The 13,937-nt window shown below is 39.1% G+C and overlaps 1 protein-coding gene across 4 annotated transcripts; it reads right to left on the minus strand.

The window, feature by feature from the left end:
- Nucleotides 1-520: 520 nt before the first annotated feature.
- LOC137185630 (porphobilinogen deaminase-like) lies at nucleotides 521-11,716 on the minus strand. Of its 4 annotated transcripts, none has more exons than XM_067593885.1 (14): nucleotides 11,501-11,716; nucleotides 9,374-9,427; nucleotides 8,888-8,960; nucleotides 8,365-8,414; nucleotides 7,916-7,971; nucleotides 7,308-7,385; nucleotides 5,563-5,640; nucleotides 5,397-5,472; nucleotides 5,159-5,272; nucleotides 5,031-5,069; nucleotides 4,807-4,926; nucleotides 4,613-4,675; nucleotides 2,793-2,879; nucleotides 521-2,667 (listed from the first exon to the last, which is right to left on the minus strand). In XM_067593885.1, the coding sequence occupies exons 1-14, from the start codon at nucleotides 11,522-11,524 to the stop codon at nucleotides 2,494-2,496; spliced, it is 1,086 nt and encodes a 361-aa protein (XP_067449986.1). In that variant the 5' UTR covers nucleotides 11,525-11,716; the 3' UTR covers nucleotides 521-2,493. The 4 variants fall into 4 exon arrangements, with proteins under 4 accessions (XP_067449986.1, XP_067449989.1, XP_067449985.1 ...); XM_067593888.1 differs by having other exon boundaries at nucleotides 4,622-4,675; nucleotides 11,501-11,715; XM_067593884.1 differs by lacking the exon at nucleotides 11,501-11,716 and adding an exon at nucleotides 9,592-11,269.
- Between the last annotated feature and the right edge of the window lie 2,221 nt (nucleotides 11,717-13,937).

A 13,937-nucleotide genomic window follows, 5' to 3' on the forward strand; every position in this document is an offset into this window, starting at 1 on the left:
GGTTCACATTCAAGGTTTTGAGGGTAATTTCTTGCAGCTATTGGATGGATTGCAATGAGGTTTGATACACAGCTTCATGCCCCCCCCCCCTCTCAGGATAAATTGCAACAACTATGGTGATTGCTGGTTTTCATCTGGTGTCATCAGGTCCGATTTTTAATTTGTCCAATAATTTGGTTTATGAAAAAATACCTGACATTACCTGCTATGCACCAGCATTTTGACAATGTCATTGTGAGCATTTAACTCAGCTACTTGCAGATTCAGAGTTGCTAGCATAAATTGACTCTTAATGATATTTTGTGGTATTATCTTTAGATTTTACATTTACCATGACAAAAAATTTGAAACAAGCAAAGAAATTCAAATTGCAGCATTAACAGGTTGTTTCTTGTAGGCAGGCAACATGGCTAATATACTAACAAACATGGTCTGAGGTGTAAATCATCTGCAACAAGTGAGCTGAGCTGTCTTCTGATATATGATTAATATGAACACATTGGACACAAAACTAGACAAGTATAACACACAGCTGTATTTGCATTTATTTCTCAACATCGGTGGTTTGATGACATTTGATGTTAACAGTAGCAAAACAAAGACACTTGAGGCTTGTAACATTGTCATTAATGAATTGATGCATCAATGAGCACTTTGATAAAGAATCTAAACACAGAAACCTTCTACATTAATGAATATAGAAATTAAAGCTGAAAAACAAATATGGCTAATGCCACCTCACATTGTCTCAGGAGGTTTAACTTAATATAATTCAATAAAGACCTATAAAATATAGAAATACAATATAGTATCACACTAACTGTACAATGGGTACATTGATGCAGAGTGAGGACCTTCCGTGATTTATCAATGAAAAAAACAGACGTATGTAAGGCAGATGAGCAGTTTGCTTAGGCGGAAAAATAATACATTTAGTGAGATGGCACTTTGATAGAAACTACAAAAGATAACAATGGCTGCCATTACGGAAGTCAGCAAGTTGGAAAATCTATTGCTTTTGGAAACACTTCAGTTTTGATGTGTGGAGTACAGCATCTTGCAAGACAACATTACAGCGAATATATCCTCATATTTCATTCACTTTATATATACAAAAAATGTATAACCTGCTAAAATTTTTAATAGCTGTGGATGAGCTTTGCAGACGCATATTGCATTCAACAAAGTATATATTCTCATATATCTCAAAACCCCCTCATAATTATGATGTCTGAATCTCGTGATTACAAGATAACTATCTTGTAATTGTGAGATATCATAATTATGTGACAAGGCCTACTATGTATGAGATTCTATCTCATAATTACAAGAAAAAAAAACTTTGTATCTTGTAATTATGAGAAAACCATGTTATACTCATGAGATACAGAAGTCATAAATAGGATATAAGCTCTAAGGAGATAAAGTTTAAACAGGCTAACTGTTGCTATACAATGGCCCAGTGCACATTTAAAATCAGAGCAGAAAAATGAAAACAAACGCAGTGATTGCTGTTGGCTTATAGCTCCAGTCATGTAGTGAAATTGTACCTTAGTACAAAGCTGCACCTTAGCACCACTAGCTAACAAAATGCTCCCTCAAGTTTATCACCATGTATATTAACAGAGGTAGCAAGCACACTCTTAAAAGCAGTAAACCTCCTCAGCTGGAAATGTTGTATGATGGTTATGCAGAAAAGGTACTTTTTTATGAGGCCAACACCACTTAATGTGAGACCTACACTTTCCAGCTCCCATGGATAAGGTTTGATCACATACTTGTGAACATGAAGAAGTTCAAGAAAGAATGTGAATGAATGGAGGACTTAGTGTACATTTCTCAAATTTTGCACCTAAATGAGCTCCATATCACTGCAGTGTTGGCTGCTCGGTAGCACAAAATGTGCCGATATACTGTACTAAACTCATCTTTGGTACCATCAAAAGTCACCTCCTCTCCAAATGAGTCTATACAGCAAAGGAACTTCTCTTTTTTCCTGCTTGTGGGGAACAATAATGGATGCTGAGAAACATCATGGGTATGAGGAAAGTGTTTGAGAATACAGAACTTTAGTAGCATTTCATTTATTATATTGATATGCTTTAAAAAACAATGAAGGGTTTAACCATGAGCTAGTGATGCTATTGTAAGTGATGATGGCATTGTTTGAAGGCCATTTTGTGTTTCTTTCTGGTAATTCCAGTGAGGCTTTTTCAACACAGCTCAAGAGATGGTTCCTTGAGGTACTGTGTGGACGAATGGGCTGGAACCTGAACCAAGACCAAGAGTGCTACAGAGAGCAGTGACTGAAAAATCTAGCAGCGTTGTACCACACTGAGCACAACTTTGTTCCAAGCAGTATTGCTCATGTAACATAAAATGTGGAACATAAAAAAAAAAAAAGTAATTCAAGTTTTATTTGACACAAGGCCATGACTGACTGCACTCGAGGACCCGTTCACCTTCAGAGCCCTGCCCCTCAACCGGGCGGGATTATCTGGCGTCGTTGAGCTGCCTGGCCACCGTCAGGATCTCCTTGGCTCCTTTGCTCAGCAGTAAGTTGGCCAGGTCGACCCCCAAACGCTCAGCATTGTCCTGGGCTCCACCGTTGATCTTGCAGGCAGTGACTCCCACTCGCTGGACCCGCTCGTCCACCTCTTCAAGGCTCTGTCACATGTACACACATGATCACTATTAAGTTTGGTATGTGGTTGAACGCAAGGTGAGGACTGGCACACAAACAAAAAACACACAACTTCACACTAATTACATGGCATGCACCCGGCTGTTACCTTGTCAGCAGGAGCGATGTTCGTCTGCATGGTTTCCTTCAGACTGTCTGATCCATCCAGGCTGTACACTGCCCCCGTTAGGTAGAGCTGCAAACACACAACATCAAACTGTCCTTCAACTTTTATTCTTTTATAGAGAAAGATAAATCTGTATCTACTCATTTTTTCTTCTTGGGCTGCAGGGGATTTTTTGTTATTGTTGTTGCAATACCGCCATGTGACCACTGGGACAAATTGGGAGCAAGGCTTAGTGGTGGCCAAGCAGGTAGCTCCAGGTGTGAAAAATGAAGCCAATGTGGAAGTGCCTTAAACCTGCATTCTCTCTAAATGCCAGCAGGGGGCGACTCCACTGGCTCCAAAAAGAAGTCCGTTTGTATGAAGTCTATGAGAAAATGACCCTACTTCTCACATGATTTATTACCTCAGTAAACAGTTTCCTAATGAGCTTATGGTCTCAATTGTTAGCATCAAGTCTTCTTCAATACAGCATGATTTTCATTTTGTAAATTATGGTCCCATTTAGAGTAAAAGGGCATGGCTACCTTGTGATTAACGAGTTGCTACCATGGCAGTGCATAAGGTGCTGTAATTGGACACTGGGGGGCTCCTCCCTAGCTTCATGCTCTCGTCCAAATATGGTCACTTCTCATCACTTCTGGCTCCAAAAAACCAAAATGGCCACGGTCCAAATGCCAAACTTGAGGCTTCAAAATGGGAGTCCACAAATCAATGGGTGACGTCACGGTGGTTATGTCCATTATTTTTATACATTCTATGGTGGCGGCACCATATCCAACTCTCTTAATACATCCATGCCACTGACGTTTGTTTTCTTCGATTGGACAAACAGAACCTGACAAACAGAACTTCAACCTCATCTTCTTGCACAGCTTGTTAGCTACCTAGCTACACCTAGCTACCTAGGTGTAGTTACCTGGGTGGCATAGTTACGTCACTCGGGATAGTTACTCATTGATTAGGCCAAAACTAAATAAAATAACCCTTCCTCCCAAACAGAAATTGGTAAACATGAACATGATGTCAGGCTGAATGAATGAAGTAAAACAAAATGATTTTCACGTTAGCTTAATTGACAAGTCTGTGAATGCAGCCATTGTGAATGTGGCCATCGTGAATGCAGCAGTAACAATGAGGCACAGACTGAAGCAAGGTTTAGCCGCGGATAGCATTTTAGTTGGAGTGGGTCCTAAAACCAGTCTGTAAGATAACAGTACCTGAATATGTAAACCACAGTGTCACATTCAGTATGTTTACACTCCAGGAACCAGGTTACTCATGTTATACAAGTACCTGATGAATGCGTGTCACTGTAGTAACCTGGTTACTGTAAATCTACAGATACATGCAGCAGGTCAGTTATGAGATTTTTCCCTGATCTTATTATGGAAGCGTTAATTACTTATTTTAATTTTTTGTGTGTGTGTGTGTTTTTGTGTGTGTGTCAGAAGGCTGACACTAAAGTAAGAGCACAGCCTTTCCTTACAGAGCACATGTGTCTGAATTTTACAATTACTGATTACAGAAACCATGTTCCTAGTTTAAATGTTTAAAAAACAAGGTTCCTGCAGAAAGCCAACAGTAACCTTGTTACTAAAGTGCCTGTAAACGCACTGATAGTAATACTTTTCAGTGTTCAAATATTTGTTCATAATATGACATTTTAGCTTCCTGTTGCCCCACTCAATATCATTTTGAAAAAGTTGGAATGCAGTAATTTTTGTTATTCATGATAAAAGGATAAAGAGCAACCCATAGTCAATGCTAGATTGAGATGTTTGTGTGAAAATGTCTCTACCTACCCTTCTTACCTGGGTGTCTTTCACCTCAGTGTGTACAGCCACTGGAACACTGCAGCCACCCTCCTATAAAACGAGAGTTAAATTGAAAATGAAAGGATTTCCATGCTCATACAATGTAGAAATAACTTGAATAATATATGTGTGTGTGTGTGTGTGTGTGTGTGTGTGTGTGTGTGTGTGTGTGTGTGGTGTACCAGGTGCCTGAGGAAGGCTCTCTCAGCTATGCAGCGCAGCACAGTGTCCGGGTCATGGAGGACGGACACCATCTCCAAGATGTCTGTATCTCTGGCCCGAACCTCCACTGCCAGAGCCCCCTGACAACACACACATTATTTTTTTATTCTGAGAATTTTACACACAGAGATATCACATTAGGTGCTTTCAGAAGACTTTTGACTAAAGGAGGAAATGTTCCTACCTGCCCAACAGCATACATGCAGTCTTCAGGGCCCAGGATCTACCAGTGGAAAGACAGAGAGATCCACTGTGAGATGAGAGAGATCTCCCTGCGAAACTTCACAATGTTAATATGATCATGTACGGTACCTGGCTGATCCGGTTTTCCCAGCCCATCCTCCTGAGGCCGGCAGCAGCCAGGATGATGGCAGCAAAGTCCTCCTTCTCATCCAGCTTCTTCAGCCGTGTGTTCAGGTTCCCTCGCTGAAGATGACAGCTCAGGAAAAACACCTTCAACACAAATATCCAATCTGTGCTCCCTAACATGCCCCCATTGTGAGAAAAAATATCTTTAAACCTGAAAATTCATCTTCTTCTAAAAGGATACAATATCTTTGAACTCCAGGTGGGGGAATCTCTTCTTCAGCTGAGCAGCACGGCGCAGTGAACTGGTGCCAATCACACTGCACAAACACACAGTGTGAAGTCAAATCATCATAGCTGTGATATCAGTGAAAAGCAAACAACTATTTGAATTATGGAGCGGACTGTACCTGTTTTCTGGCAGAGTGTCAAGAGTTTTCCCTGCATGTTTTGGATGTAGGACCACTGCATCATGGGGGTTTTCTCTCCTGAAAGCAGCAGGAAGCAAAGGATAGGTAAGTGGATACAGCGGCTCAAATGACTCCTGCAAAAATATTACACAGTAAGTATTACAGCGATCTACAGAAGGGACAGTGAGTAATATTCGAGTTATACCGAAATTCCTTTTTAAAAATATATTTTGCAACCTGTTTGCTAGCTAGAAGTCTTCTTTCCCTGCCTTTTGCTGGTGCTTTGCTACAGTTATTGGCATTTATAAAGCATGAAACGGTCAGCTCATGCTTGAACACATACACAGTTCTTCTGTGTGTGCTAGTAGAGAGCGAGATACAAACAAAATAGGGGTAAATAACCTCTTTAAACGGGCAGTTCTGTGGAAACATGCAGCCTAAGAGCAGATTCTGTATAGAGTGGCTCACTGGATACACATGCACATGCTGCTGGCTTCTGTGTTTTTTGGGCACACAGAGCACAGGAGTATCTGGCTGAGCTGGCTGACTTGGGTGACTGGGATGAAATCATTTAATGATACAGCTCTTTAAAAGGTATAATATGTAACTTTTCTGCATTAAAATGTCTAAAAAGGACTAGACCTATGTGTATATTTTTTTGAGTTGTGTACTTATATTATCCAAAATGTTTCCAACAACGTTCAAGCCCAGAGAAATCTGCAATTTTAATCAAGGTAATGGTCTGTCTCATTTGGTCGACAGTCAACTGCATCATACCACCTTTGCGCATGTGTCAGTGTTGTGGTCATCCAGCAGAAACTGTCATAAATTGACTTTTGATTCAGTTTTAAACCACATTTTTATGATAAACTTTTTAGATCTTAGTTGTTTTTAATTATATCTTTTAACCAGATGAAGGATTTTAGTCATCACACGTCTGGATCTTGATTTATCAGAGAAACAAGCTGAGCAAACGTTAGCAGCAGCTCGGCTAGCAGCCCCTCCGGACATCCTGTGTCTGCTGAACAGTGTGGGATAAACACTGATTTCTGATGATAAACTGCTTTATTCAGTGTTTTTACCATTGTGTCGGTTTGTTTTGGAGAGGAGGAGACCTCTGGGGATGATTGGCTCTGCTAAAAACCTCCTGATCGATGAACACTGAAGGAATCCTAACTGGGAGAAGCTAACTACGATTACGGTAATGGTGGTTGTTTAACAATGAAGACAACAACTCCCATGATCCCACTACTTCATGATGTCATCAAACTCCGTCTTTTGTTATGGTTTTGATTGAGAGACCCCTACTGGCAGAAATGACAAATCGTGTGTTTAAGGCTTTTAAAGTTTTATAGGACCTAATGGAACAAATTCTAATTAAACAAAGTCATTTCAGGGTCTTTGTGAGGCTCAGAAAAATGTATTCATCATTTTACAACTACTCCTTTTGTAAAGATTTTTTGGGCCAGCGTGTTTCACATGATCCTGCAATACCAAGTGTAGCCACTACACCATCAATTCCAATTCCCATTTTTCCTTTTAATGTCTCCAGTGTTACTCAGAATAAACACTCAACACCATAGTTGCAGAATTTTGTAAAAAAAAAAAAACGGACCCAGAATCCGGAAGTGAATGGACTTCACTTCACCTGCAATTGAGTTGAGGATTTTGTGGTCATTCTCTGCTGTGAGATTGTAGCACCCTCAACATGTTACACTGTCAGTTCATACAGACGCCCTACTCACTTCAGCACAGCTCCGATGGTGAATCCTGGAGGCAGAGTGGTGGGAAGGTCTTTCAGTGAGTGGACAACCAGATCAACCCTGTGGGACACAGAGAAATACAGTCATGTATACATGCTATACTCATGCTACAGTAATATAATGCAGCCATTCAATAGTGTTCATGTTTTTTACAGCTTTAAAGGCGGCGAAAGAACAGAGACACCTGCTACATCTGAGGCTGTGGGGGAAATCAAAGGCTTTCCCTCTGCATGGATCCTGTCTGAGGCATACAGTAGATGCTCTTATGGATTTTTTTTTTGAGAGGAGAAATCAGACTTTCTTCAGTGTCAGTGTTCATTCATGTACATTCTGTTTTTCATGGGGTTTACATATGAAAAGCCTAAAAGGCTGAGTTTTGGGTCATTTTTTGAAAATGCTTGAAATTCATACTTGTTGAGTAATGCCTCAACATGTATGTTACCGACAGCTACAATACAGAAGTATCAGTGTTCTTGTTCAAGTGAACCCATGTCAGTGAAAGCCTTTAACTGAACGGTTAGCGTCCATTGGTGAAACAATGCTGTGAAGCCAGTGTGGTGTCAGCCACAGATGACACTGGTAACACTCACTCATTCCTCTCCAGAGCATTCTCCAACTCTTTGGTGAACAAACTCTTCTCTCCAATCTGCATTCAAAAAAAAAGAGAGTGATTTTCTGTTACATTGTTACTTTAAATTCATCTGTTACAACTGAGACATACATCAAGACATTTCCAAGTCACCAATTCAAATGATCACTCTTAATGTGTTTTCCATTTGCATGTATTATATATCATCAAGCATAAAATCATAAATCATATACTAATCCTACAATGAGTAGAGTGTGAACTGGACCTATAGAGCAGTAAGTGTCTGATAAGACTGGAATGTATGTAATTCACATACTACAAGTGCTTCCCGTGCATGTTTGGTTGGATTATTTGAATAACAGTCCAGTTATAAATTGACTTCTTTCTGTCATTTGCATGTTAGTAGAGGCCAACATGTCTGCCATTTGTCACAATCATGACATGCCTCACCTTTGATAAAGCTGTGTCAAGGATTTTGTCTCCTGTTGTTGACATGCCAACTGAAAGACAAAGAGAAAAGGTCATTTCATTCAGATGATTAGCCATTAATAACTAGTACAAACACCAATAACATGTCATTTAAGACACAGTTCTTTCACAACCTGTTACATTACACTTATATGGCTTCACATTGGTTTGTGAAACCAGTGGAAGTAATATGCTGCATTTTAACATTAATATAAGTTTTGTACCAAATCAGCCTGTTGGCTTTTTAAAACTCCATTTACAAACAGGATTCCCACCAGATTGTTGGTAGTTTTTGACATGGTTAAAGGCTTAAAAGGGAAGTCCAACTATTTTATCGTAGTCTGTTTACAGGTCTTGAGTCTCTGACCAAACTATTGACATGGTTAATCAACTGATCAAAGCAAGAGATCTCCATTTGGGAGCCAGCTGCTGGGAAATTTGAGACACAGCTGCATTGCCTCTATAGGACTCTCTGGCAGAAAATGAAAGCTGTGATGATTCTCACCAATTTCCACATGGATGTCAGGGTACAGTTCTTTCAACTTGTCCGCCACGCTGTCGGTCTGAATGCGAGCCAGCTGGGACAGAAAAACAAAAACAGCATTTGACTTTAGTTTAAACTGTATTTGATAGTCAAAAAAACACTTGTGCACAGGGTGAGTGCATGAGTTAAAACCATCAAATCAGTATGGCAGACTGAGGGAAGGAGCAGTTATCGTAGAAGACGTTGAGACAGGATTAGATTATCTCTACGAGAAGAGCTCCAGACATCTCGCTCTGCTGTATCTAAACCCACAGAGCAAGTGTATCAGATAATACACATTCAACTGACTCACTGGCACACTGACTCTGTCAGGCTTATGTTCACATTTAAATTATAGTTTAAACCTAAAACAAAATACGGACATTTTAACCGGTATCAATGCAAAAGCCACACTCTCTGAAATGCTTAAAAAGTAACAAGCATAATTCAGTAAACGTAGTACTGTACCTGGCTCTTGCGGGTTCCAATCCGGATGACCCGACTGACTTTGCCATTCCCATCCTGCAACGACAAAAGAGAGTCAGCCAAAAGAGTTTAAACTGACTTTCTGCAAAACCTCTGCAAGATATTCTTACTGATGTCCTTCTATTGATCCAGCTCATTTCCAGCTCTCCTCTACCACTCATTTATAAAACGTGCTGAACCATTTTCTCTGCTCGTCTCACCCTGATGTACTTGTAAGGTCCTTCCTCCATAATTCTCTGTGTCCGCGCTGAGCGTCTGCACTGTAGAGGCTATTGTGTCCACTGTGTGGCTGAGACAGCTTGCTGTGTCTTGGTAAGGAGCAGTACTGAGGTCATATAGACTCAAGAAACTGAACAGAGGTCTTTTTTACCGAACACCCCCCTCCTTCTTCAGGACCTCCACCCCAAGATATCTCTGGTTCTAAAAGATAAGTGTGCCAATTCATTGAGTCCGTTATAAAGGCAGGGCGGGACAGCTAAGGAGGGTCTTGGGTATGAGGTGTGGTCATAGGGTTTTTGAAACATAGAGCGGTCTGTGGCTGGAAACCTCTGAAACTCTTTGTTTCTGAATGGTCAGCCACCAAGAACAGGCTCGCTGCCATAGATTAAGACAGAACAATACATGTCAAGTGGACATTAACACTAAAGCATATTTCTCACTGCTGTTTCTTTGGTGGAAACCACATTGCATATCAAAGAACATAACTGTGTACAAACTGAGCTAACAGATAAAAATGAACAATCTTGAAAAACTGTGACCTTATGTATTATCCCCATATTCAAAACTACATTACTGAGACAACATACTTTATCAAAAAGGTCATTGGACACTGTTTTATTGTGATGGGCTTCAAGGTGCAGTGTGTAGGATTTAGTGGCATTTAGTGGAATAAACTTGCCAGAAATGGAATATAATATTCATAAGTATGTTTTAATTAGCATATAATCACCTGAAAATAAGAAGTGTTGTATTTTTGTTACCTTTTAATGAGCCCTTAATGTCTACATAAGAATCGGGTCCTCTTTCATGGAGGCTGCCATGTTGCACCATCATGTTTCTACAGAAGGTCACAATGGAAAAACCAAACACTGACTCTAGAGTGGGCCTTTTGCCTTCTTCACCAAAGACCCTTGCAGGTAGCAGGGGAGCCAATCTCAGCTGACATTGGGCAAGAAGTGGGGTACACCCTGGACAGGTCACCAGTCAATCACAAGGTTAACATATAGTGTCGAGACAGACAACCATTCAAACTCACATTCACATCAACGGGCAATTCAGGTTAACTGGTGACTGGTGAATCCTACACACTGCTCCTTTAAATCTTAAGCTTACGGGCAGGGGTTGGCGACAACAATACTGTCATGAAAAGTGACATTACATAAAATAAAAGTGTCACTGACAAACATACCAAGGAGCTCTAATGAAACAGAAAAGACCTCGAATTAAACCATGTTACAATGAAAATAACTCGTTTTAAATTGTTAAATTCTGCCACTGAAGCTGAATTTTTTATTCATTCTCTCTCGTGTCTATCTAGACTCAAATATGTAACAATTTAGTGTTTCCTCGCTAAATAGCATCATTACTACATCATAAAAACACTCAAAATGTTGTTACAGAAGCTAGCAGTTAGCAAACATCCGTTCGGCACTCGTGAAATACAAAAGTCACGTCTTGAAAACTCAACAGTCTTAATATGTTGTTGGTTGAAATTAAGATTCTAGCTTGTTAAATTTAACCGTTAAAAAGAGATGCAGTTTTGACCTGATATTACGTTAAGGTGTAATGTTATCAGCTTAGATAAAGTTGGCAAAAAGGTTTCTACTGTATACTGTAGCAGTTTAACCAGCCATGTCATTCACAAAGCTGAAAACGGTATGATCTAGAATCAGACCTTCCCACCAGCTCAACTGCTTTTCCTAGCTGCTATCTGTCAACGCCCTTCTCCTTTGAGCCGTCCAATAGAGAGCAGAATACAAAGACAGACGTTAACATTAGCCAATCACCGCGCCCCAAAGGGACGGAAATGGCGCTTGCCCGATTGAATGTGCCTCATGCATGGTGCGACAAAAAAAAATACCGGGTTAAATAAATTCAATGAAAACCTACCGAAGAACTTGCTTCCTCTGACATGTCGGTGACTCGGTTCACTCTGCCGATGTTTCACGAATCAACAGTGCGTGTTTGGTTTACACAGAGCTCACAGAAACACATGAAATCCTTGAAGATAGTCCGGGCTCTCATAACACACCGCTCCCCTCTGACAGCATTGCACCGGCTAGAGGTCGTTTCCTTGTTCCGTCTCTCAGCTTCCTCCGGCGGGTACTATAGTCAGCCAAGCGCTCCCATGTGTTGAAATAAATACATGGGTCTAATACAAGTGATGTGTGTTTGATATTTTCGTGATATCTTGCAGTGACAATGTCCCATAATGCAGCAAGTAGGTTGCAGCAATTTACTGTCAAGATCCTGATTGCTGTTAAATATACTTTGGTCATTAGAAGAAACAGTTTAAGTTCCCCTTGTGTTTTTTTTTCCTCAGATGTGACCTGATGATGTGGCCTTGGCAAATACTACCGGTAAATCAACTTTGCAGTTTTCGTGGAGGAAGTGGGAGCATGAAACATGTACAGCTGGCACCCACATACTTCTTTTCTTGGATATATAAGGAAAATTGAACAGTGGAACTTATTAAAAACACTTTTAGACTTAATTAACCAAAACAAATTTCCATTTCATCACAATACAAGTGTGAAACATTGTGAAAGTAAATTATAATCAAGTCTCCTGAAGGGCAACATAAAATAGAAAGGACAAGGACTATAAAAATAATAAAGAATACAATAAAATACAGTGTATACAATATCATTTAAAGGCAGATTGAATTTTAAGAGTTTTCAATAATGTAGTTATATGAATTAATTTTGCATATACTCTTTGTTTTGAGGACATTTTAGAGAGTTTATAAAATATGTAAAATTCTGAAGGAAAAGAGGAAATATAGGTTATCTGTCAGAAAAACATTTCTGAATAAAAATAAATTTTCATTATATTCAAGATATTTACAATAAAATCTGTCTTGGGGTCTTTACATTGAAAATATATTATGACATCTTTAAGAGAAAGTTTAAAACTATGTGTATAATGTTGGAAATGATTATAATCTGACCAGAAATGGGTCAACATCAACAGAATGTCAACATCAGCAAAACATGAGAGACAAACATTAGTGAGGTATATATTTAAATGTATTTCTCCAGCATTATTGGGTATACAGCATTAATATGGTAATATGGTAAGTTTTATTCCAATTGATATCTTCAATTAAGTGATCCTGACAGAACTTTCCTGTTGGAGTGATCTTTCTTTGTTTCTACAATTAATTCCCAGTATATTGATTATTGCATTTAGAACCAGTGATATCTAGACTGCTGACAAATGGTTTGTTGGTTGTTTCTTAATATCTTTACACACAATATGGCTTTTCATTAAGTGAGATGAATCATGTAGAATAGCTTTATAAACAATAGCAAATTCTTCATATGTGACAGGGAGGTTATAAGTTATCATAAATGGGCTGTAGGTATATGAATGTCCATTATAATTAAATAGAGCAGATACAAAATTGATTTGAACTGAAGGTGCCGATTTCTAAAGAATAGAGTTTTGTTTTTGTACGTGTTAAAATCATCACTTCAGGCAGCATAACTACTGTGACAGTGTGGCTCCAACCATAGACTGTATATAAAGATTATATTATATTAAATATATATATATATTTATATACAGTCTATGGTTCCAACCTAATGGTGACATCCAGTGGCCAAAATAAGTTACTGCATTACTGTAAGTTCTGTAGTGTTATGGTGATACACTGTACATTTTAGTTGAGAATGTCCCCAAATTTGGTGTGGGGTAATTTAACTTAACACATTATTTTAGGAATATACAACATGTGAGTGCAAAACTGAAATAACAGAGTTCTTATTACTAGATTTTGACTTACAGACCCACGATAGGGCCTCAGTATCGGCCAGTAAAACAACTGGGGCCTTTATTATATCAGTTAATATTGTGCTTTAGTGGTGCATATTGCTAAATAAACTTTCAATGAAGTTAACACAAACTGACACAGCAAGGCTTGAGTTCTTGTGGTAATCCAGCCTTGATAAGAATGACCCAAGGTCACATAAAACCACATGAGGAGACTATTCAGCACAAATGTTCTTCTGATCTAACAGTTTCTTGATCTTTAAAGTTTGGACCAATGAAATATACAATAGTTCCCAGAAACTGAGTAAATCTGAGCAAAAGTTTTTGTAAAATATATCTTATTATAAAAATTTTGCACCGTACAGTAACAGTGCACATTGTGAGATCAGTGTAAACAGTCTGTCTGAAATTACTATATCATGACAAAAATAACCATATAATAATGAATAATAAGGTTTATAATTGATCCAATTTACTTCCTTTACTGGGGGGGGGGGGGATTAACCCCACCACTGGGGTAAGATGCCCCCATAAGTCATTTTGATTTTAGGTA

The sequence above is a fragment of the Thunnus thynnus genome, chromosome 7 (genome assembly GCF_963924715.1).
Source record: "Thunnus thynnus chromosome 7, fThuThy2.1, whole genome shotgun sequence".
In the NCBI taxonomy this organism is placed as follows: domain Eukaryota; kingdom Metazoa; phylum Chordata; class Actinopteri; order Scombriformes; family Scombridae; genus Thunnus; species Thunnus thynnus.